At 31.6% G+C, this 26,048-nt stretch overlaps 1 protein-coding gene across 3 annotated transcripts in view; it reads left to right on the top strand.

Annotated features, from left to right (window-relative positions):
• LOC145246062 (HBS1-like protein) overlaps nucleotides 1–26,048 on the top strand; it is a 141,652-nt gene that overhangs the window by 6,267 nt on the left and 109,337 nt on the right. For all 3 annotated transcript variants that reach the window (XM_080107904.1, XM_080107905.1, XM_080107903.1), the window contains exons 2-5: nucleotides 17,942–18,019; nucleotides 18,654–18,809; nucleotides 21,075–21,209; nucleotides 24,263–24,310. In XM_080107904.1, coding sequence (XP_079964030.1) covers nucleotides 17,942–18,019; nucleotides 18,654–18,809; nucleotides 21,075–21,209; nucleotides 24,263–24,310 — 417 coding nt within the window. The remainder of the gene's footprint in view (nucleotides 1–17,941; nucleotides 18,020–18,653; nucleotides 18,810–21,074; nucleotides 21,210–24,262; nucleotides 24,311–26,048) is intronic.

The raw sequence follows: 26,048 nt of genomic DNA, 5'->3' as shown, positions 1-26,048 counted from the left end.
GCCTCCTACTTCAAAGTTAGACTGTGTCTTGTTTCAGGTGAAAATTGAATATATGAAAAAAAAAAAAAAAATACAGTCCATATTTTGCAAAATGTTAGATCGATGAATCCGTTTCGCACATCAATTTAACACAAAATGATCTTCCCTCCATTTCCAAGTTATTCTTGCATTTTAGAGCAGTTGATCTGTTTTCCCACCCCAAATAAGGCTTATAGCCACTTGGACATAAGGGATTACTATTTGGGATCATGTCTAACATGGAACTGTGGGAGCCGAGCATTTAAATTTCTGCGTGTTGATATAACCAGAAACACGAAAGGGAGTTCCAAAGTCCGAGGTGAGAAACTATTAGAGTAGGTTTTCTGGCATCTGGGGACTTCACAGGGTGGAATTTTGTTGCTTGTCAGGTTAGTCGGGAGTTTTTTATATCGATGGGCCACAACTGCTATGAGTTCATCAGAACATGTTCCATTAAAGTATTTGTAAAACAGGCACAGACATAACCCAGATTACTTTTCAAAGATGCGATATTGTGGCGATTGGGTCTCCTAATCTTCTGATTCACCACCCAACCCAGTGTCATCTGCTTATTTTACATTTTTTATCCATGGCTTTCGAAACCTAAAATGCTGCTACCATTTCAGTATAGATTCGAGATTCTCCATGACTACTCAAAACTGAGACTACCTATGGTTCAAGAATGAGATTCCTCCTTCTCTAATAGAATGCGATAAAAATTGTGTAAAATCGATACAATTTTTATTTTTTATTTTAATTATTACATAACCCATTTCAAGTAAAATCTATGTAGTATTACGCATGAAATCTGGAGAAAAAAAAACATTTAAAATGTATAAATGCTAGAATAATCAAGCTTTCTATATGGATGCCCGGCATTGCCCGGATGTTTGGTGGTGTGTGTTGAGCAAAAAAAAAAATTTTAGGCAAGCAAGCTCAAATCCGTACTGCGAAGGAGGAAAAGAACGTTAAAAAAAAAAACGCCTTTGTCGTTGCGTCCATCGCCAAACCGGAAGTGGCAAAGGTTTCAATTAAGGCTAGTCAATCAAAAAAGGGGGATGACTTTTGAAAATATCGGTGAAAAAAGCGACCACCTCCTTGTAGAAAAATGACCAGTTGAGGGTGAAGAAATTAATGTTTTTAGCCAATTTTTTGATATTTGTCGTCCGAAGGATCGAGCTTCAAAATGGTACTGATCTCATGAAAATCCGTCACCTCTGTCAAATGTTTTTAGGCATACATACATACATTTAAACAGACAGGTGATATTTATATTATAGATGGCAAAAGTAGGCTTATGTCATAAGTTATATGTAAAACGTAAACCAAGTTTAGGAAACTTGGTATACATTACCTGAAACAAAGCAAACACTTTCATTATCTCATAAAGGAATTTTAATAATTTCCAGGATAGTATTTAATAACTATTTACAATTTATCTACAAAAACGTTATGAAACATTTTTTATAAATACTTTAATTTTATAAATTATTCATTACAAGACTTTACTTCATTTCGTTATACTTTATGTTTCAAGTTTTTATATTGTTCATAGCGCCAGGACTGCTTTTTGTACTTTTTTTTTTTTGTTACCTTGTAATACTAAATTGAAATATTTATTTGCACAAAATATAAAAATCCATAATGAATAAATTATATGCAAGGCCACTTAATTACTAAATTGATTTTAGCTTAAAACAAACATGTCTTTTTAGAGTCTTATCGTCTAACACTTATATTAAGTATTATACTTAATATAAGTCTAATTGACATGTTTAAGGGAAAGTATGGTGATAGATTCCCCTCTCACTAACTGAAAATAAATAGAATTTTCGAATTTACTTATGCTATATTTAAAATTAACTAAATAAATACTTTTATGGATGAGAAAATCTATTATTAAAAAAAATATTGGGTTTGTATTACTGTACACATAGATTCGAAAAAGTTGTCAAAAAACAAATATATAACAAATAAATGTTATCAAAGGCAAGATAAGTTACTTTTCTACCAAACTGGATATATTTTTCGTGTTTTTATTCAATGTAACATGTTTATTCAGCTCGAAAAGCATACAGTATTTATCGATGTATTGGAACATTCAAGATGGCGTCTGATTCTTTTTTTAACACAGTAAGTTTGGGAAAAGGTGTTATAAATAAAAAAACGAATAAAATACTGTTAAAAACTTGCTCAATATATGTTACCGTGACATAGGTTGACATATATTCGGCGGGTTTTTAATAGTATTTTGTATAGTCTATTATTTATAACACCTTTTCCCAAACTTACGGTGTTAAAGAGGGTGTGAGACGCCATCTTGAATTTTCGAATACATCGGTAAACACTGTATGTTTTTCGAGCTGAATAAATATGTTACATTGAATAAAAACACAAAAAATATATCCAATTTGGCAGAAAAGTAACTTATCTTGCCTTTGATAACATTTATTTGTTATATATTTGTTTTTTGACAACTTTTTCGAATCTATGTGTACAATAATACAAACCCAAAATATTTTTTAAATATGAATTAAATATTGAAATAAAATGTACTTATTGACATTTGAATCTAATAAAAAGATAAAAATAAAATTAGTATCACAATTTATCTGGTAAAAGTTCCCATCTTCAAATGCAAACTGTTAAAGGGCTTTTAGCTTTAAAAACTTCAACCTTCAGGTCGCTGTAAAAATAGTGAGATCCTTCTATCGATCCAGTATATCTCACTTCTGATGCAATTTTCTACCTATATAAAAGCCGGTACGTCCACGGATGGAGTACTGTTGCCACATCTGAGCAGGTGCTGCAAGAAAGACCTTATCCTGCCTTTGATAGAGTTCAAAATAAACTTCATAGTCTAGTAGGGGGTGCTCTTTTCTCTTGCCTGCAACCCCTTTCTTACAGAAGAGATGTTGCCTGTTTCTGCTTTATCGTTATTTTCATGGCAAGTGCTCGGCTGAGCTCCAATCTATAGTCTCCTTTTGCCAAACTTTCATGCGAAACACTCGTCCAGCTGAAAACACTATCAATAATTTCCCCTACTCTTTATCTGTGCCTAAACTTAAACGTAGATTCCATGAAAAATGTTTCTTTTTTAGAACTGCATACCTGTGGAATTGTCTTCCATTTACCTGCTTTCCAGCTGACTACAATATGGTCATCTTCAAGTCCAACGTAAACAATTTCTTGATGAGCCGTTCCCCTTAAGTTAACAAATTTACCGAATTTCCATTACTAACGATTACTATGATATTGTCCCATTGACTACTGTACATTCTTTAACCTTTATCCTCGAGTGGCCTCTGGGCCTTGATAAGTGGTGATGCCTATGTGAAGAAAAAAATTCAAATTTTTAAAACTGTTTACGACGGCAATCTCATCATTTACCTAGCTGAAATCCTCTGGACATCCGTTCTCAGATTTATTTAGCGAGAATTACTTTAATTTAACCATCCCTAAAAATTTAACTATCCCGAATGACGTCAAACAATCCATTGTATAGTTGATGGGATTCTTATTTGGTTACTGAAAACCATAAAATAATTCGAAATTAAAAGAAAAAATCGATTTTTTAAAATTCAGTTCTTGTAGTGTCATTTATGTAAGTTTTTGAAATCATCTGAATTTAACTTAAAATGTTTGAATTTCACTACAAGAGTAGCAAAATTTGAAAATTGAAATATTGAATTTCAAGTGAAACTAATAGTATCTACTGAATAGTCATGTCACGGTAATGAACATGTCCAAACATTATGAAAAAACGGTAAGGTGGAAAATCTATATATTAATGTCATTTAATTCTTATGTACTTCCATTTCTTGTCCTAAATAATTTTCCCAAGAATTCTTCATATGTTTTGGTTTCGTTTTTGATTATGATTGAAGGAACTCAAGTTATATATTTATACATATATTTTTTTTCATAAGTTTTTATTTTGGTTTCGATTCAAGCTAATGCACCCAGGTCATATGGATATATTTTTTTTATTTTTGAAATCGTAACTCTATAATAATTTACGAATAAAGATAGGGGGACCTATTTTAAAAGCCGATTTATCATAATTTTTTTTGGTAGGTTTGCGACTACTTTTTGATTGTATTTGAAAGATTGAAGACTAAAGTTAATTTCCAAAAGAAAAAAAATATTTGTACACGTGTAAAAAAAAAAAAAAAAAAAAAAAAATGAATAAATAGATAAAAAATGATAAATGCTTTCACGGCGAGCTCACTAATTCAGCTAAATTTTGAACTTAAATGAATTAATTGTAAAAATCCTTTAATAGACTAATATTAGTTTTCTGGGTCCATTTCAAAGATAATTAGTAAAGTCCTAAGATATTGAATTGAATAAAAACAAAAAAAAAAAAACATCTTCTTTGTACAAAAAGTAGCTTGATTAGCCCCAAAATTGAGCGATTCTGCCATTCGCAAAATCGCAACAAACAGAAGTTTTGTAAACACGGATTATTTGGAAGCCCAAAATTTCAGCCAGTCCAAAGGCTGACTAAAAATGATGTCATGTAATTAAAAGTAGGTAGAGGTGCTAGTTTCTCCCCCCCCCCCGATGTGCATCCGTACATTCCTATCCAAAACATTTGTATCATTTTTACTATTTTTTTAATTTAATTATTTTCTATGTTTCCGTTTTTAAATAAAATTTTCTTTTTTGATTATTGTTCAAGATTATATAAAAATTAAGTTACGTCGAAAGTTTCGCATTCATGCAAGCAAGGAAAATATTAAAATCTTCCATATAAAAATTATGTGAAACCTGTAATTTTAGAAATATTTTTTGCTATTATAATTTTTGTGTGAAAATATTAAATAAACAATGCTTAATTTAATGGTAATATTGGTAGTTCAAGAAATTAATTTTCTTCGAATTATATCGAATTCATTAATACGGACTCTTGGGACTTTTGTCGTAATGTTCCTGTAAAAATTAGATCATTTTTTTTTTAATCGTTATAATTTACGATGCTTTATTTTCATAAAAAAACAAAAATAAATTCATTCATTTTTTCTTTTTTTTACTACAGAAAACCATAACTTTAGTAAAGGTATTTTTTGTTGGTACTCATGCACTTATTGATCCGTGCTGAAATAATAGCATTATTTAAAAAGCCATTCTTAACATGGGGACGGGAGGATGTTTTGTACCTATTTTGTACTTTAACCTTACAATTGAATAAAAGAAATCATAAAACTTTAATTAAACTTGGAAATACGATTTAAAAAATAGTGCGGATCAATAAGTGCATTAGCACCATTTTGTTTAAACAAAATAATACGATTAAAATTCCATTATTTCAAAATGTTCCGTTACAACATAGATTTTTAATTGTTTAAATTTTTTTTTTTAATAAGTTTTTACATAAACATGACTCTTGTTAGCTATTTTATCACCAGATTAAAACTGATTTGAAAATATTATTACACAAATATTAAGCATTTTGTAGCCCCCCCCTCATATTTTGTTCGTCTCTTTTTACCGAAAATATGGAAGCCCGTAGGTAACCAAAAGAACATTCAGTAAAACCGTATTTCGTATTTAATATACAAATGTTTATAATATTATTAATCATTAAACTGTGTAAATCTTAAAACCTAACAAAATTGTAACAAAGATTAATTATTAATTGCAGTTTGAAGAAGATAAACAAAGGTTTTAAAAAATCATTAAGTCGCTTCTGCTTTTCCATAGTTCGTATAGTTAACACAAGTCTGACGTCACGGAAACATGCGCTCTGTTTTTCACATTGTTTTGGGAATACCTACTGAAAACCTTTGGCCAATTTTAGCAAAACTTAATTTTCGCTAATTGTCTTCAAAAACTGTTTTCATTAATAATTTTCTACCCTATCATTTTTAGTAATTTTTGGATATTTTCATTATTGCGACATAATTCCGTAGATATTCGTTTCACCTGAAATTCAGATAAATATAGGTACTAGTGCAGAGAGTGATCCGGAGGTAAATAATAACGTTATTATTTAAAAAGCCATTCTTAACATGGGGAGGAGAAGGTATTTTGTACCTATTCTATACTTCAACCTTACGATTGAATAAAAAAACATATAAAACTTTAATTAAACTTGGAAATACGATTTAAAAAATAGCGCAGATCACTCTCTGCACTAGCACCTAAATATATCGGGAATACATTTTCTACGTTTTATGTTTTAAGAAATATTTATTTATTTTTTTTACAATTATCTCCTTTGTTTTCTATGAAAGATTTACAGATAATGACGCAGACGCACCCCAAATTAATAAACCAGAAACCGAAACTTCATATTAGTTTTTGGATACTTCTACACTTTATCGCCGAAACTGGAGACACCATTTTATTTTGCAAACCTGTCGTTGAAATCCAAGGGAGAAATCAATATTTTAAACTATGACCAAAGCAAAGCATGAAATAAATAACAAAATTAAACTAGATAATGGTTTTTCGGTTTCATTTAAATTAATTTGTTGTTAACCCATAAAAGTTACTTTAATTTAAAAAAAAAAAATGTTTCATTAAAATTATTTATTTGTTTGAAAAAAAAACAAACTATTTTTTAAAAATCCAATGTTGCTTTCATTACAAAATTGTTTTAACTTTCCCGTTTTTTCATTAATTAAATCGAAACATTTTCTAATTATCAATTGGAGATTTATGTTCTGTTTCACTTTCTTTATTTACTTTTTTTTATAGTTCTTTCCGGAAGTAATTAATATCTAGTTTAATTTCTAACTTCGGTCATAGTTTAAAATACTGATTTCTCCTTTGGATTTGAACGACAGGTGTGCAAAATAAAATGGCGTCTCCAATTTCGGCGATAAACTGTAGAAGCATCAGTAATTGTAAATATTATTATTATTTCTTTTGGTGCTTGTACAAAGAAAAGCGACAAATCGATTTTTAAAAATAAAATTGCAGAAACAGGGAACAAAACTCGGATTATTTTATAAAGTATATTTTCGATTACTTTCAATTTTTATTTTTTACTTAATTATTATTTTGGCCCTCTTTCAATTTATATAAACCAAAATATCAGAAATATACAGGGGCATAATGGTACACCACTTGTAAGAATGTCATTTGATGAGCTATTGAAAATGATGTAATAATTGTTCAAGAATTTAAAAAATTTATGTGTACAAGTAATACAAACCCGGTATTTTTTATGACGTGTCCCAGCGTTGTGTAAACACCCCCAACTGCCCCATGTTAAGAACGGCTTTCGAGGTTGGGTGTGTGTGTGTGTGTGTGTGTGTGTGTGTTTATTCCGAAAGCCGTTCTTAACATGGGGAGATTGGGGTGTTTATAATATGCTGGGGCACGTCGTAAAAATTTACCAAATATAAATATTGTGAAAGTGGTGCTTCTTCATCAAAAAACTCACGCAGACTTTTTCATTCACAATTTTACTTCAATTCCAGAAAAGTTTCGGAAGGTAAAATCCAATGTTGCTTTGATTCGGGAAAATGTTCATTTAAATTAATTTGTTGTTGATCTTTCAAAGTTTCTTTAATTCGAAAAATGTTTAATTAAAATTATTTATTTGATCGAAAAAAAAGAAAAACAACAATTTTACTTTATAAAAATCCAGTGTTGCTTTCCTCACAAAATTGTTTTATTTAAAAAAAAAAAAAAATTGTATTTAAGAAAAATTATTTCCGTTTCATTACATCAATTTCAATATTGTTTCATTTAAATTTTTAAATTCTTTTAGGTAATATTGAAGATTCGCCTTCCTTTGTTTACAAAGCCATTTGGCGGAAGTGACGTTCGACATATTTTTAGCTACGGCGGATGACCAAAACCGTATAGAATGAACCTTGTTTTTGTTTTTATAAGTTTTATTCAGTCTTTATTTGAACTTAATGGACTGTTTTGTTTTCTTTTGTTTTTTTAAATTTATTTATTAACTGTTTTATTCGTTTTATCAAACAAAAATAGAACTCTTATAATGAAACATATATTATGGACTGTTTTCCAAACGTCGAAATTTTAAAATTAAATTAGTTTTATTTAAAAAAAAAAATGACGAGTAGTTTGCAAACTTTAATGGTCATCCACAAGAATTCCTCTGGCGGCGGCGCATCAAAGACAATTATTTTGGGAATATCATGTATTGGATACTTTTTTTTTTGTGATGTTTGATTAAAATACATGAACAATGAAAAAAAAAAAAAAAAAACCTTTTTCTTTAAAGAAATTTTATGTTTATAAAAGATCAAGAAAGTCTATTTTTTATGTATGCAAAAGTTTTTTTAGAAGTTCAAATAAACAAAGACAATTATTTAGGGAATATCATGTATTGGATACGATTTTTTTATGATGTTTGACTTTTTGTTTGAGAAATGTCAAAAAAAAAACCCACCAAAACTTTTCGTTAGATACATTTTTAAAAAAATTATTATAAAATATCTATAAAGTCTATTTTTTATGTATGTAAAAGTTTTTTGAAAAGTTCGAATAAAGTAATTAAAAAAAAAACACTTAGTTTTATTTAAAAAAAAAAAAAAAAAAAAAAAAAAAAAAAAACTTTAATTTCAATTTCGATATCGACGTTTACCTAACTTTTATTATAAAAGTTAGGGTATTTTTTTAGATTAGGTCTACCTCCACAATTTTCTTTTAAATAACAACTTTTAGGTTTTCGACTATGCTAAATACGAAAATTGCATTGGAATTTTGCAGAAATAAGTTATCGAGATATAAAAAGTTGTATTATGCATTGTATTCTTTGGTGGCCATCTTTTTTTACGCACGTGCAGTGCCGGTCATAGATGAGTAGATTTGTTTATGGCGCATGCACGCGCGTAAAAAAAGATGGCCACTAAAGAATACAATGCATAATGCAACTTTTTATATCTCGATAAATACTTATTTCTGCAAAATTTCAATGCGATTTTCATATTCAGCATAGTCGAAACCCGAAAAAAGTCGTCATTTAAAAAAAAATTATGGAGGTGGACCTAATGTGAAAATTTACCGTTTTGGTCATCCGTATGTCGGACGTCACTTCCGCCAAATGGCTTTGTAAACAAAGGAAGGCGAGTCTTCAAGATTACATTCTTTTACAATGATTAAGTCATTGTCAATAGCTAATCAAATGACATTCTTACAGGCGGTCGGTGTACTGTCAACAATGTATATTCGATTCCTGATAGTTTGGTTTTTCTAAACTGCAAGAGGGTCTTTAAAGTTTTTGCTGTGTGTTTTTTAACTAAATTGATACTTAAGCACTTATTGTACCGCGCTGAAACAGTTATTTAGAAAACCATTCTTAACATGGGAAGAGAGGGTGTTTTGTAACCATTCTGTACTTTCACCTAACAATTTAGTAAAAGAAAAAAAAAACTCTTGTTTGATCTTTCACCTTTTTCTTTTTTTGTGCAAGCACTATTTTCCTTACGTGTTATTTCACTTTTTTTTATTTTTTTTAATTTTTTTTATTTACAATATTAGTCATGCATTCGTAGCAGAATATCTAAACTAATTCAAAGACAACAATACTTTCTTACAAGAAAGACTGCTTAATAAATAGTGACTATTTTTAGCAACTAACAATTACTACGGTGAAATGGCTGCATTCCGATTGTGTGAAAACAAAACTTTTGTTTTGACTATTATTTGATTTTCTTGTTCGTTTAAGAGATCGCTTCATTACTTGAGTCACGGTGCTTCTTGGTTTGATGAGCCAAAAGTTGCAAATACGATTCTATTTTTTGTGTGCAGACTTGTCATTACGTAACGAAGTAATATTTAAACTTTTTGTGAAAACAGATATTTTATTTGGCGGACATCTACAAGATTGCGCCCCCCCCTCACTCTCACCTGTAAATCCTGCAATTTTCACTTTTTAATCCCCCCCCCCTGGTTAATTTCATCGATTACAGACTTAACCTTCAGAATTAAAAAAAAATTTGAAAAAGAATATTTTTTATGAATTTATCGTCGGGGATCAATTTTCAGTTATAACGTTCTACTAAATTGAATACCCACTTTGGGACCATCAGCGAGAAAAAAAATGACTATCACGTGGCTGGTGAATATTCTCGTCTAAAAAGGGGGTTATGAAAAGAACTTTCTAAACTCCCTTCATCTCTCTAAATTTACTTATCTCTGTCCTTTCCAACACAAGAGTCACCTATAAAATGACGACTTTGACAAGTTTTCGGGTATGCTAAAAACGAATATCACAGTAATGTTCTGTTTTAGTAACGGAAAAATTTGCAAAAATATTCAATTCGGTAAATGTTTACTTTAACAACAACAGAACATTGACCAATAAAGTTTGGTTCTTTATAGATTTTCTGGGTTGCTGACGATGAATCTGATATTCAAACCCGTCGCAAATTTACCATTTGCATGTTATTAGCCCCTGGACCCTCGCACTATTTTGCGCCATATCACCATATTCATTAACGCTATGCGTAAGCAGTTCTTATTGAAATGTACATGCCACACAGTCACGTGACCATTCACAAGGCTCATGAATACAGGGTGGACATTTTAAATGACAGGAAATATTTTTCATGAAATAAAGTTTTCATCTCATTAGTAATTAGATGAAATACTTTAAATAAAATAAAAAATAGGGTAAATATTACCTTACGCTACAACAGAATACCAACTACCCTAATTTGTTTTTTTTTTTTCGAGGTCTCTGACAACGAATCTGATAATCAAACCCGTCGCAAATTTACCATTTGCATGGTATGAACCCCTGGAACTTGGGATTATTTTACGCCCTTTACCCCCAATGTGGAAAATTAAACGGTTCTGCTTGGTGTATGTTGGCGCGTTACTTACGGAAAAACAGTAAATTTGGGGGAGGTACTTACAGAAAAAACGTTAGATTAAACTGTAGAAGCACCTGTTAAAAGTTGTACAAGTTCTATAATTGAATACCCTCCCTCAAAAAAAAAAAAAAAAAAAAAAGGAACGAAAAATAAATGTTTTTATGAACCGCTTGTGAAAACTTAATTTTTTAAACCACGTAACACAGAAAAATGAACCACATTTTTTTGTTTTTGAAAACTTTATTTCAAATGTCTGCTAAAAATTCCTCTGCGTTATGGCTAATCACTTTACTATGTGTGTGCACATCATGTAAGAATGGCGTAAACGAAGGTGGTGAGATAGGTGTATCAGAATTTTGGGGGGAATTTTTGACACCCCTAACACAAAACTGCAAATAAAATATAAAAAACTTGTAATTTCTCTTTTTAAAGTGGGTTGTTTATTTTCTTTTATGGAATATACTTCCAAAATAAACTATTAAAGTTGTTTAAAAAAAATAATAGAAATATTATTTTTAAAAAAGTGTTTACAAAGTGCCTCCGCACGTTCATGCAGCCATTTTTTTTATACGTAATGAAAACGTAATGAAATCAATTGAATTTTACAAGTTAAATTTTTTTCAATTTTTAAACTTTAAAAATCTATCAAAATTTTTCTATTGGTTCAATTTTTAAGATATTTTCAGGTTCAATTTAAAATTTTATGCTCTTTCCAACAAACCGAATAAAATATTCTAGACAAGCATTTTTTTAATCCCCCCTCCCCCCATTTTGAAATGTCTATTAAAATGAAAATAATTAATTTTCTCACCTTTTATATATCACAAATTGAAGATAAAAGATCAATAAATAAAATAAGCTAATTAAAAAAACAAAAAGAATAGTTATTTGCAAATTTACCTGTAAAGTCCAAAGTTTAAAATCTTTTTTTTTAAAAACCAGGTTGAATTTTTTTTTTTAAGTGAAACCTTATAATCTTGTTATATTGTTCAGAAAATTTTGTAGAATTACGACAATTTTTTCTGTCATTCAATGTTTTTTAGATATTTAAAAAAAAAAATTCACTCCATAAAGAAGAAATAATAAAATATATTAAATCAAAAACTCATGTATTTCTTTAAGAGAATAAAAAAAGAAATAAAAAAATCGGCCGACTGTTTTTTTTTTTTTTTAATTTTTTATCTGCAAAAACTGATAAGTGAAATGGGATTATTTTTTAACTAGGTGGCCCGTATTTACTAACTTTTGTTACAGTCAGTAATAGAAAAGGAGATTAATTCTGGCGCTTAAGACCACCAAAGTTCTCAACTTGAAGAAAAGGCGGCCTTTGTTTCTCTTTATTCCAGTTGTGAAACATCTCATGTCACGGTATTTTTTAATACTCGCTTAAAAAAGTATTTTATTTAAAGAGGACATGGGATATAAAATATAAATATGGATAAATTCTTAACAATGAAGAATGGAAGTACCTATTGCAGCTACCTTCGATATCTCTCTGTCTCAAAATGAGATTGTGCTTTTTTTATGATTACTTGTAAACATTGGCCAAACTTTGACGAAAAAAAAAATAGAAGATCAGTTTTGTGCATCGATTTTTAATGTACCCTCTCCCCCGCTACAGTTCCAAGACTAGCCTTTCTAGAACAAATAACCATTTTTTTCCCCCCTTGTGAAATTTTACTCTTTACTTTTCCTTCCCTATGATGTGAACAGAAAAATAAAAATCAGTTTCTATTTATTTATTATTTATTTATTATTTATTTATTTATTTTTTTGCAATATCATGTCAACACCTCGGAATTAATAGGAAAATAAGTTTTTAAAGCAAAAACTTTACTTTGATATATAATTTTAACAAAATAATCACCAAGTTCTTGACTACCAGGTACCTCCAAAGTGCGTTACAGATTTAACCCTTCCCACAATGCAACTAATATAAGTTAATATTATCATGATAAATTTTGTACCGTTTAAAAGAAGCCTAAACTAAATTAATGGCATTAGTGCATTATACGAATTGGATGTTGTTACTGTTGCATATTACAAACCGGATTTCTCATAAATGTCCGGTATGGCTGAACCGGAAACAGGTCACGTTGCTGATTAGCCAATTAGAAAGCGATAAAAGACGCAGTTTGTCAATATGCATCAAAGCAGACGACTTGGCACTGTTTTACAATTCGTCATTGTGCAAAGGGAGACAACTCTTGTTAATTAAGAGATTCGTTCATTTTTTTCATCTCATAATTTAGGACGCTCGATGTAGCAATATTTTTTTTTATTAAATAAAAAAAACATTTTAAAAAAAGCTGCAACAAATTTTTTTAAACGTAACAAATCGATAACATTAATAATATAAAATGTAGTCTTTACGCGACTATTAAGAGAATCGTTTCTGTTTTCATATAATTTACGACACTAAAACCAATGAACAAACAATATTTTCATTAGATGAAAACATTTAAGAAAGAAACTGCGGCAATATTTTTCTACATTTTTGTCCGACTACTTAAAGAAACACCAGAAAGCAGCAATACCACTTCTAAAGTGAACAGGAAGTCAAAATAAAATTCAGGATTTCCTGTTTATGTTAAAGTCAAGTGACTCCTTGTACACTGCTCTGTCTGGAAGTGAGGCCCGTAAAACTGCCCATCTTTGAGGTTCGATTGTGAGCTAACGAGGAAAGAACCAAACACCTTTTTTTTGGGGGGGGGGAATTTAAGTTCAGACTATCAAGAATGTCTAGGAACAAAAAAATATTCAATTTCCAAGAGTGCCACGTTTTTTTGGGTTGCCTTAGAACAATACCCAAATCTTGGCTTAAAAGTTCAATAACTCAGAAACAGTTCATTTTCAGAGGTTTTAAACATGATTTTTGGATTCCTCGTGTGGAAAACCTTATCCATGCAAATTTTCAAAGTTCTACCTAGTCTAGAAATTGATTTATGCCCAAAAACGTAATTTCATAATTTTGCGAATTTGCGCCTCGACACGATATACGTAAAATACCAAAATTGCGATATTTCCGGAACCCCTTGGAGTTAAAAGTTCAAATTTTCAGGATTCCCTAGTTTTTATGATACCAACATATGGTGAAAGTTTGGAAAAAATCTGAAAGGTAAGGATGTCGTGGTCTGGATGATTTGAGATGGAATTACTCTTTTCGGTCGCTCGGGCACTCGCTGCTATTTTGATTGAAAGAAAAAGTTGTTTTGGTTTATTTATTTTTTGGGGGGTAGGGTCAGCACACAGGCTCCTGAAATATCTGGTGAGAAACTTGTCACCTATTTCTATTCTTTTCTGGGGGTTGCTCAATATCCTTAGTATCTGTGTCCAAACTGAACTTCATGTCTATCCGGGCAACGCCAGGTATCCATGCTTGTCTATTATAGAAACGAGTCGGCTGTGTGTTAGTGTGTGTGCGTTTGTATGTCTGTTAAAAACTTTTGTCAGCTGTATTCGATCAAGTTGAAACTAAAAGAGCAATGCCCCGGATGCATAATATGTGAAAATTAGAAAAAAAAGATTAATTCTGTGGTGGTCAATTGGACCACTTTTTGGAAGGGGAGGGGGAGTCGTTTTTCACGTCACTGTTTTCGCAAGTCATGCACGCGTATCAAATTAAAACTACGCCCAAAAAGTTTATTTTGCAACGTCATGACGTCATAAGCACTCGTGGCTGTGTGGACAATGATGTTTGTCTCTAAGTTTTTACCTTTTTCCTCTCTTTCATGTTTCACGTTCTGAGCCCAGGCTCTCTTTTGCGGTCGCACGGGCACTCCCTGCTATTTTGATCAAAAGAAAAGTTGTTTTGATTCATTTACTTCTTATTTGGAGGTGGGGGGGGGGGATCTAGTGCATGGTCAACAAAGTGCTCGGTATCCGGAGAATATTTTCTTTTCTTTGTATCTCTTCTGCTGAAATATCTGGTGAGGAGGTTGTCACATACTTTTTTGGTTGGGGCGATTACATTTGTGTGTTTTTATCTGTTCTTTTATTTTTGAAATTGTTGTTCACGATGAAAGTGTTCGATATCCTTAATATAGCAGGTTCCATTTCCATTTGAACTTCATGTCAACCCGAGCAACGCCAGGTAGTGTGTGTCTGTATGCTAAAAAATTTTCTCATCCACATCCTAAAGGCACCAATTTGACATTGTTAGAAAGAGCAATCTCTTTGACAAAAAATATTGAAAAAATTGGAAAAAAATTGTACATTTTTTTCATGTAGAAATATTGCTTTGTTTGAAGGCGGGGGTTAGATAAAAACTTTGCTTTCGACGTTATTTGCAAATTGGATGCATGAATTGTCAATATGTTCTTTTGTTTTAAATAGCTATGTAGTGAGGACAACACGGAAGGCAAATGATAACCTGTGAACAAGGCTTTATTCATCAAGAAGTACAACTATATAGGCTGTAACGAAAGGAAAGAGAATTGTTAAAAGCATGCAAAACAATGAACGATGTTAATAATATGACAAGCTAAATTTGCGACATTATAGCATCTATGTTCTCATGGGCACGTTGATAATGGTGTTTGTTAACATGAGTTATGCGAGTTTGCGCCTGGCAGCACACCTCTTTTTTTGCATACGAAATTTTGCTTTCAATTTCACTCATGGCATTTTTTTTTTATGACCGGGCAACCCCCACCCCTGTTATCACGATTTTTTTTTCTGACTTTGCTTCGTGCTGACCAGGATGAATGTTGTTGCAATGATACCATTCATTGCTTCAGAAGTCAAGCTATTTAAAATTTAAGGAGTCCGAGTCCTTATTTTTCTCTCCATGAGGTTAGTTTTTAACATATATATATATATATATATATATATATATATATATATCCAGCTTCCCAAAAAAGGCTCACTTTGGATTAGGATAACAATAAAAAGTATTCTAGTCGAAGATTACTTCTCTGGCTGAAGACTGAATTAATCTTACAGGGCAATCTGGTGTTACCTGGAGCCATGGAAAAATAAGTAGATAGTGTTGAGTTTTTCCTCTCATCTCCTAAAAGAGAATTTCCTTTTTCATATGAGTGAAAAATAGAACTCAGATCTCCAGAGTGCTTCAGAAAGTGCCAAATAAAATTAAGGATGCTCCCAAAACACTCCTAAAACTAAGTTTCCCCCTATTCATTGTAGAGAAATGATAAATTGTAGTTGAGAAATGATAAATTAAATCTAGAATTTGGGCCTTTCAATTTGAAAAACTGGACTTGTTTCCTGGGCTGTATTAATACATAACATTAAAAATCGTGTTTAATTCTTAACATTCGATGATACAAATGGTCATTTGATCCTCCAAAAATGAATCTTTTTCTAAATTTAAAATATTTTTCCAGGGATTACACTGATATAAGAAAAGTTTTGTTGTGTATATTTAAAAATTTTAGCTGGGCATACAAACACACAGACAACTGCCCTTTATATATTAGATTAATGTAAACACTGGGAGAGCATAATTTTTTGAACAGCGGATGTATACTGGCCAAGGTTTATTAATCTAATTTTCTGACACATTTAAAAAAAAAACATTTTGTTATTGTATTATCAAAGTAGAACTAAATATGTTTTCATTGTATTCAAAAAATAAAAATAACAATATTAGCAATGATCCTCAGTTACATTTTAAAAATATTTCAAAGCCTGCAACAATGCTGATCACATATTTTCTTCACTTGTGAAGATTGTGTATCGATTGTTGTGAACAATTTTAACGAAAACAAAAAATAGATGAGCATAAAATGTTTACGTTTTTTTTTTTTTTTTTTTTTTAACCTAATTGACGTCAAATCCCATGGGGATCAATTTATAAATACCAACAGCATTAACAATTTTTTTTATATTCCACCCTATCCATTGTTAGGTCGCTAATATTCCTTTACCAACACTTAGTCTAACAAACCTAAAGATTTAAGTTTATTTAATGTTATATTCTGTGATACCTGTAAACATTGTGGTAGAAAGAGGGATAAATAAAGACCTGGCCAGAGATAGTTTGTAGAATTACTGATAGGTTGAGAAAGGATAACCAGTTTTTATGCAAGAAGTGTAAGATAATGGAGATGGATGAGAACTCGGATGTGGAGAAAGTATATTTGGAGGATGAAGCTATTGAGGTTGATTCAGAAATGTTGTTACCTTTAGTAATACTATTGGAGCACAAGAAGGAGCAGGTGCTAATGTGATTGCAAGAATTATGAGTGGATGAAGTAAGTTTAGAGGAATTTCTATCATTACTAACCAGCAGAGCGTTACCACTGTTGACTAAGGGAAGAATCTATCAAACGTGCATGCAGTCTAATTGTGTGTGAAAGTAAAACGTAGCCAGTGAGAGTTGAGGACATGCGTTGCATAAAGAGAAATGAAATGAGAATGATGCAGTAGTTGTTTAATATGAGTCTTCAAATTAGGGATTAAATCTGAATAGTAAAAGATGTGTTCAGAAACAGGAGACTTTGTTGATTTGGTCACATTGAAAGAATATGTCAGAATGGATTAGTAAGTGTAGAATAGTTGAGGTAATCGGAAGATTAAGGAAAACCCGAGAGGAAGTCATAACGAGAGAAAGGATAAATAAAGACCTGGCCAGAGATAGGTTAGTTTGGAAGTCAATTTCTTAAATATAGTTTTTGTGCGAGAAGTGTAAGACAATGGAGATGGATGAGAACTCGGATGTGGAGAAGTATATTTAGATGATGAAGCTATTGAAGTTACTCAGAAGTTTTGTTACTTTGGTGATACAATTGGAGCAACGAGTGGAACAGGTGCTAGTGTGATTACAAGAATTGAGAGTGGATGGAATAAGTTTGAGGACCTTTTGCCATTACTAACTGCAAGGAGGCATGTGAAGCTTCCTCCCCGGTGCACCACAATGGGTCCCCGACTAGAACAACCAATCAATCATTTTGATTGAAAAATGGGCGATTTCACCAATTTCAATGACAATAAAAATATGAGAGTGTGAAACATTCATTGATCATCATTCAATCCTGGGCAACGTCAGGTCTCCCTTGCTAGTATAATGCTAAAATTAGATTAATTTAGTAAAATCTGGAACTCATTTCTGTTGAACTTATTGTATTTTAAAGAATGGTAACTTTATCTATTTTCAGAATTCTTTGATGAAGATGATGTTGAAGATTGTTATGGACAATCATTCGATGATAAATACTGTATCTCACCTGGAACTGGTAAGTTTTTGATTTGAATGTCATAATTTGGTTTAACATTTACTGCCATGTTGTAAAGTTCAAAATACAACCGCTGAGAGACAACGTGTGGATCTTTACTATTGACTTTTCTTTCTTTAACTTTACAACATGACAAGAAAGAAGAGAAAAAAAAGAAACAAACAAAATACTGAGGATGGAGTTTGACTCCGAAATGTATTTAAATTATAAATTTCAAACAAGTAAAATACTTGTTTATTTTTGTAATATTGTGTTGTAATTTGGCTTTCAAGCACATCTGATGCATATTTTATTTTATTCAAATTAAATCAATGCTTCTATAATAGAACTTGCATCTTATTTTAAATGTATTTTTACTACTTATCACAAACATATCATTAAAGTTTTTTTTTTGTGTGTTGCCTTCTCTCTCTACACACGCACGAGAAGTACAATCGGAAATGCTGATATGTAGTTAAGGCAATATTTGTCATCTTTTTATAAATAATTTTCAGATGGTTGCTTGGATTTTTTTCTTTCTATAAAAGATACTTTTTCTTTGCCAATTTTCCAAAACTTTGAATAACCTGTGATAAACCTTGTATTTTTTGTGTATTTAAGACTTATAATATTTTTGTTCCTTCTATTTCGCCAGCTGCTCAGTTCACGTTTTCTAGAGGATCCAATTTTGACCTCGGGTCTTACATAAGTGGAGAGTCTTCCCCAGCCGTTCCTTCCCAAGTGCCAGAAATCATCACACCAAAATCCCAAGCTCCTAAAGTTACAAAAAAATTTAATGACTTTGATGAAGGTGGGTGCACTTTTATTTGTTCCTATAACATTTGTAAAAATGGGTGCTTCTTCATTATTAAAGCAAAACTCGAAATGTTAAATTTTAATTAAAATTAATGTTATCTTCTTGATTGTTATATATCCAAAAATTATGAAAAACGATCAAATAGAAAATTAATAATTAATGAAAATGGTTTTCAAAGTTAATTGCTTAAATGAACAGAATAAAGTCAGGGGAAGTAACTGCAATCTGTCTTATTAAAATTAATGGCAGATATCAATAAATTGTGCAATCTTGAAAGTACATGTTATGTAATAATGCAATAATATTTAAGTAATTATGACATGACAATTAAGGAGATAACATTGCTTTTATATGAAACTAGTGGGGGTACCCGGCATTGCCCGGGTGTGTTGAGATGGTGAAGTAAGGAACCGGGGGGGGGGGGGTTTAAAAATAGTAGTAGCGGAGGCAGGAGTCAAAACAACAGTGGGCAGCTGGGGTGGAGAGGGGTGTTAAAAAAAAAAAGTGGTAGTAGGCAGGCAGGTTTGAACCCATAATGCCAACGAGGAAAAGGTGTAAAAAAACCCTGTCTTAGCTGATGCATCCATTGTGAAACCAGAAGTTGCAAGTGTTTAAATTAAGGGTAGTCAATCCAACAGAGATGATGCCTTGTGAAAATGTCAATGAAAAAAAACGACCCCTCCTTGTAGAAAACTGCCTGGTTGATGGTGAAGGAATCAATGTTTTTGGCCGATTTTTTTTTTTTTTTTTTTTTTTTTTTTTTTTTTTTTTGTCGTCGAAGATTTCAAGCTTCTAAATGATACCGATCTCATCAGGATCCGTCGTGTGCTGAAAGTTTTTGGTAGACACGCACACACACACACACACATTTTGTCTTTTCTATATTAGAAGAAGATTGACATAAAAAGTAAATAGATATTGATTTTTAATGGAAATTCATTTTTTCAACTAGATTAATATTAATATTAATATTTGCTTGCCTTTAAAGCCTGTAAGTATCATAGTCAATCCAATCATTTGGTAGTTTATGAATGGTTGAAATGGTGATATATACAAATTTCAAAGGAAACTCTAATAAAAGTAATATTACCAGTTTAATATGGTTGGAAATGCTATATATATTGCATGCACACATTTGTTTGTTGAATCTGTCTGGCAATTTTCATTATTTTTGTAGCAAGATTTTATAGAAAAATTAAAACTTTATCAAAACAAATTACTGATTATGTAATGATATCAGAAAAAATGCAACATCATCATTTCAAATGTAATCATAAACAAAAAAGTCTTGAAATAAAGACGAAATGTTGATGAAAGTATTAAATAAAATTTTTTTTGTTCATTTTCTGTCACATTGGAATGTAATTTTCATAGATTAAAAGTATGAATTGTAGTTGATTTTGAGAAGTTTAATTTCTTGTATAGTCTAATCTCTACTTATGTATACTAGATATCTTATGTGTGCATGTGTGCCTATGCGAGTTTGTTCCCTATGGACTCCAAAACAGCTGGGCCATTTAAAAAAAAAAAAAAAATTTTTTTTTTACCATAAATGTACTTTATATGTCTGGGTGTGTTCTTAGATAGGTTTTGTATTGGAATGTCGCCAATAAGTATCGATGATCAAAAGAATCTGATTATAGAAGTAACAGCCCGATTTTTGCCCAAATTTATACAGCCTAACTTCATGGTGAATTTGAGAAGTTTTATCATCTCACGAGCAGAAGGGCTCAGCGTATAAAATCAACAGTAGGTTCGTTGATAAGACGGAGGTGTGTTCAAAATGAATGTTTCTGCTCCGAGCATAATCCAACCATGATACTTGACTTTTGCATTTTAAACTTTAATTCAAGCCATTATATATAAAAATAATTTTAGAAAACCAGCAGTAGGTTCTCTACAGTGAAATGTACACGACAATGTATTGTGGACTAAGTCACTGTAGGGAAGCATGTGAAACTTCATCTTGGCACACCATTATAGGTTTCCAACTAGAGCAGGCAATCAATTGATTTGATTGAAAACTGAATAATTTCAGCGATTTTGATGACAATTCGAGTATTGGAAGCGTGAAACATTCCTTGACCTTCATTTAATCCCGCTAGTAATGAATGAGACTTGCATAAATTTAAACGATCTTTTAGCATTTTTTACATTTGAGCAATGCCATGTCCAATTAATTTGAAAATAATCGATTCGATCAGTAATGGCGATTGCAAAATTAGAATTTTTCATCCCATTTTAATTTTATTTTTTCAGCTTGCCTAAATTCATGTTTCGATCAAGTCAGTGAAATTATCCCCAACGTTCATCCCCGTGAAATGGTGATAGATTGCATTAAGAAACACAACTATAACACCGAAGCTGTTTTGAATGATTTGTTATCATCTCCAGGTAAATATTTCTATTTGCTTCAGCTTCCAGGGAGGGAAGTCGGTGATTATAGAGTTTGTAGTGAATTAGTGGAACTCTCTGGTCGGTCACTTCCTCTTGTTGTTTGGCACGGAGTTGCGGCCCTTTTTTTTGACATTTTAAAAGTCATCATATTAGTTAATGGACTCCAGCAGTTGTAAATACATATGTAGATTTTTTAGCAGAATAAATTATTATGGAACAGTAAAGGAAGAGATCCGAATGGAGAGCAGACAGACAAAAGGAAGACAAGAATAGTTTTCTTAAGTTTTCCGTTTGTCTGTCCACCATCTGTTTGGTCCTCTTCCTTTAGTATTCCATAGTGGAGTTCAGGCAGACAATATAAAATATATTTAACTAGTCTTTTTGTCATGAAATTTGGTTCTTGTCCAGAATTCTCTCGATATATAAAATAAAGAAAAGTCTGTATGATGTGCGTACCCATGACAGAATCAAAACATTTAGCGCTCCAGCCGCGTTCCCTATCATTTGAGTTAATCTGACAAATAAAGGTTTAAAATTAAACCACTTCAACTTATGAATAAATTTGCACATGTGCAAAAGTAATAGAAATATGTTGGTAAGTTGAAATTAACATTTTGCATTTCAACTTGCGAGCATATTTCTGTAGATGTTATTCATTCATCCAAACAAAGATTTTACTCGTTATAAATCATTCTTGGTGTATGATTATGATTTCCTATTAATTTCAGTGTTATGTGACCAGTAGTTGACGAGTTTATTGGTTAAATATTTTTACAAAGACACACATACATACATACATCTATTTTATTTATATAGATAAGAAAATCAAATTATGAGTAATTGAGGATTGACTATCTTGCCTACCATTTAAAAAAAAAAAAAAAAAAAAAAAAAAAAAAAAAATTTAACAAAAAGGGAAATAACCCAATAATTCAAACTTGAGTATTCCCATTAATTGCTTAAAAATTATTTTCTTTATAAAAATAAAACTACTTGATAAATTTGATTTTTAGAATATGTTTTCGTTTCATCATAGGTACCTATATCATACAGAATATTCTTTATTTTTGTTTTTTAATATAAACTGTCAAACTCTGGGAATCTGTATAGAATTTCGAGTGGAACTTTTTATTTAATTCATGGTAGCATTCTCTTGTTCTGTTAGCCATGATTGGATAGTGGTCCTAAGTAATTTGCAATTGTACTTTTAGTTGCCCGCACTGAGGATTCATGATGTTTGTTCATCGCTTGCGAAAATGGCTGATCATGCAACTGTTCTGTGGGTTCAGAGATGGCTTGTTAGACCGATTTGAGGTCTGAAGTATTTCCTGTATGTTTGACACCTGTGGGATGATTTTGTAGCAGAGATGCTAACTACTGTCTTTTTTAATGTCACATGTCCTTTAGCATTCTTCATTGCATATGGATTCAGCAATTGTAGCCCCTTTGTGAGTTGCAGCATGCCAGGAACATCTGCCTTGGATTAGTTTTTCCATGAGTTAGAATACAAAGAGAACTGTTTGAGAGAGAGTTTCACATTGTCCTTGAACCATTTCTACTGTCCTCCTGCGGGTCTTTTTCCCTTGAACAGTTCACCATAATGAAGCTGTTTTGAAAGTCTTTAATCAAGCATATAGCATATATGACCTGCCCAGCGAACCTGGCACTGCTGTAATATGGTGTGTAATGATAGAAGGCTTGACTGAGCTAAAACCTCTGATATCTTTTCTTGTCACTTGATTTTCAACAATCTACAGAGGCAGGTCGTATAGAAATCGTTCAGTTTATAGGCATGTCTGACATATATGATCCAAATTTCAGAAACATACATGAGGATGGTAAGAATCGCAGCTCGGTGTACTTGAAGTTTGGTCTGCAGCTGAATTCTGCTATGCTCCTACATGGGGCAGGTCTATGGAAGATCACTGAGGAATTAACCTTCAACCTTTTAGAAGAAGGTCACTTTTACAAATGAATTTTTCCAAAAAAAGCCGGGTGTTCATATTGTGGAGAGACGAGAACATGTAATACAGTGAGAGATGGAGAACAGCATTCATACATTTTACAGTCCTTGGATTCTTCTTAACATATATTTAGAGAGGAGGGTTATCAGTTCTTATGGCATAGGAGACATTCATTACTTAGATGAGTTATACACAATGTTCATCATAACGATGAGGGACACAAAGTTCATATTAACGATTATTTCACATTACCTTCAATTTGGTTGAAAGACGACACCGAGACGCAGTTACAAAATATGATGTGTTCTTTTATTACATTTGGCTGGTTGCAATGATGATGGTTCCAGGAATTCAAAGTCGACTATATGATTAAAACTTTCTAACCTTTCGCTTCCAAAGGGGGACCCTCTTCTGACCAATGTCACTCTGTCTCCCGGCTCTCCAACTCTGTCTAATCTCCTAAAACTAGCAAAATATATTGAGAATTCATTTTCTGCTATGACGTCATGTATGGCTTCAAGCACGTGCCACACACACACACGTGGGAAACGCACGTGGGTTAAACATGCATGGTTCGCACATGTCCAAACCATTTCTGCAGACAAAGAATTCTTCTAATCTATTTCTTGACCGAACTTATTTTTCAACATATTTAAATTTGCTATTGTTTGTTCTTCTAACTGACCTTATTTTAATTCAGTTTTCATAAAAAGAATTGAACAATCAAAATTCCTTTTACTCAAACATATCTACTATTTTATAGTAAATTGAACAATGCGAATTCTACATTCCATTTCTGGCCCTATTTCCGAACTTTGCTTACAAGGTTCGAATCTCGATCTATCTAATCTCATTTTTACTCATCTAATGTTTTTCTTACAAGAAAAGGGGACCTTGCTTGTAACACTCTAACCACTGTGCCATGTACAGGAAAAAGAAAGAAAAATAAATATGGATATCGTTTTTAGTGAAAAATAAATAGAAATGCTTTCATTCGTAAGACACATTCTTTGTCTTGTTTTATGCCATATAAACACTTTTTCACTTTTTGCTTGATTATATTTGTTTTATTTTTCCGTTTTTCAGATGCCCCCAAACCTCAAAGACAACCACGACAAGGTCGTAGGGCACAAGGTGAATGTCTTTAAACATTTTTTTTTTTTTTTTCTGTAAAATGTAACTTTTCTTTTAAGTTTCGGGATGAATAGTGACAAAACTATGGTTTTAATCTGAACAATATTTAAATGTCTTGAATTTTCTGGCAAAATATATTTTTATTCATTTTTTAATTTTTTTTTTTACTCTCTTTGTTGCTTTTATAGAAAAAAAAATTCTTCCAAGTGTGTATATCTATTCATAATGCCCCATTTGTTCTATCTTCTTTCTACCTACATTTTCAACATCCTTCCTGCTGCTGTATGCATATAGGCTATCTCAGTCTCATTTCTAAAGTAATGCCCTTGAGACAGCTTTTTTGTAGATATAAAACCTTTTTTTTTTTTCTCTTTTTCTGATAAAAAGTATCCGGTTTTGAAATGCCATGGCTTAAGACAGTTCTTTTTCCTTTTTGATCTCATGATTTTATTTAACTTTGAATTCTCATCTTTTATCTCTTTTATACTAGTTTTCTTTACCCAAGGTTAGTTTTTAATTTTTACTTGTTTGCACATTTTTAAACTTAAGGTATATAACTCCTATTCTATTCAATTTAAAATGAGTTATTCCCCTTATTTATTTTTATTTTTAGGTGATTATTTAATGTTTTAATTAGCACAGTTGTCTTTAACTAAATTGTAGCTAAGTGCTTTATTCTCTTGCCAATAACATAGTATAACAATAACAAATAAAAAAATGGCTGGTCAGAAATAAAATTGGATTCTAACAATTGGTTCTACAGTGAAACTGCAGTAGAGTGTTAAAATAAGCTCCTTTTAATTATTCTTCACTCTAAAGACTTTTTGGTTTCATTTTACTTCAAAGTTCTCAGAATCAATGGGCTCCTCACCTGAGGTTAACACTTGAACTCTATATGAGATAGATATTCGAATGTTCCATTACAGTTCTTTATATCCCAAACACTGAGTTAATAAAGAAATTGAGAACTTGATTTTTGTCTCCCCAATTAACCATTTTCATATGTTGCAGTATATCTTTCGTTTTAGCCCCTTGGTCTTACTGGATTCCAGGACAAGAATTTATCTAGTCTGGTGGAGTATCCAGCTTTGTGTTATTACTTGAGGTAACATCACTTGGAGAAGGTGCACCATTCCTCGTAAAAGCTAATGTGGGTTAGCCATAGAAAGGAGATCTTATTTTGGGCTGCGAATACTATATGATTTTGACTATTTCATCAGAATTTACTTCTATCCTCATGCCAGGTTCTGACAAACCCGTGTACAGAGAGACCTTAGACACTCTGGGATAGTGTCTAGTAGGCATTCAAGTTCTTTTCTTAGACTTTTTTATTTATTTAACTTCAGTAAGTTTAAAGATATCAAGGGGCTCCCGCCTGGAGCTAACACTTAATTCTGTTATGATTTAAATTTATATCCGAGGACTCTTTTAAGAATAGATGCTGTTCCCTTTATGGCTGCTTGTTGTATTTCGTTACAGCTTGGTCTTCCAGGGATTGCTTCTAAGTATTTCTGAAGATTCTTTTTTATTAAACCAGTTGCTCCTATCACAACCGGTATAATGTTTATTTCTTTCAGAGAGCATGTCGTTTTTAGATTATCTTTTAGGTCCTGATATTTTGTTATCTTTTCCCATTCAGCTCTATTAAGGCCAAAATTATTTGGGACTGTGACATCGATAATTATGCAAAAGTTAGATGATAAAAAAAAAAAATGTACTCTTTTCTCACCACTGAACA

The sequence above is a fragment of the Euprymna scolopes genome, chromosome 23 (genome assembly GCF_053919585.1).
Source record: "Euprymna scolopes isolate OS-2025 chromosome 23, ASM5391958v1, whole genome shotgun sequence".
Taxonomy (NCBI): domain Eukaryota; kingdom Metazoa; phylum Mollusca; class Cephalopoda; order Sepiida; family Sepiolidae; genus Euprymna; species Euprymna scolopes.
This window is presented reverse-complemented; position numbering and strand designations above follow the sequence as displayed.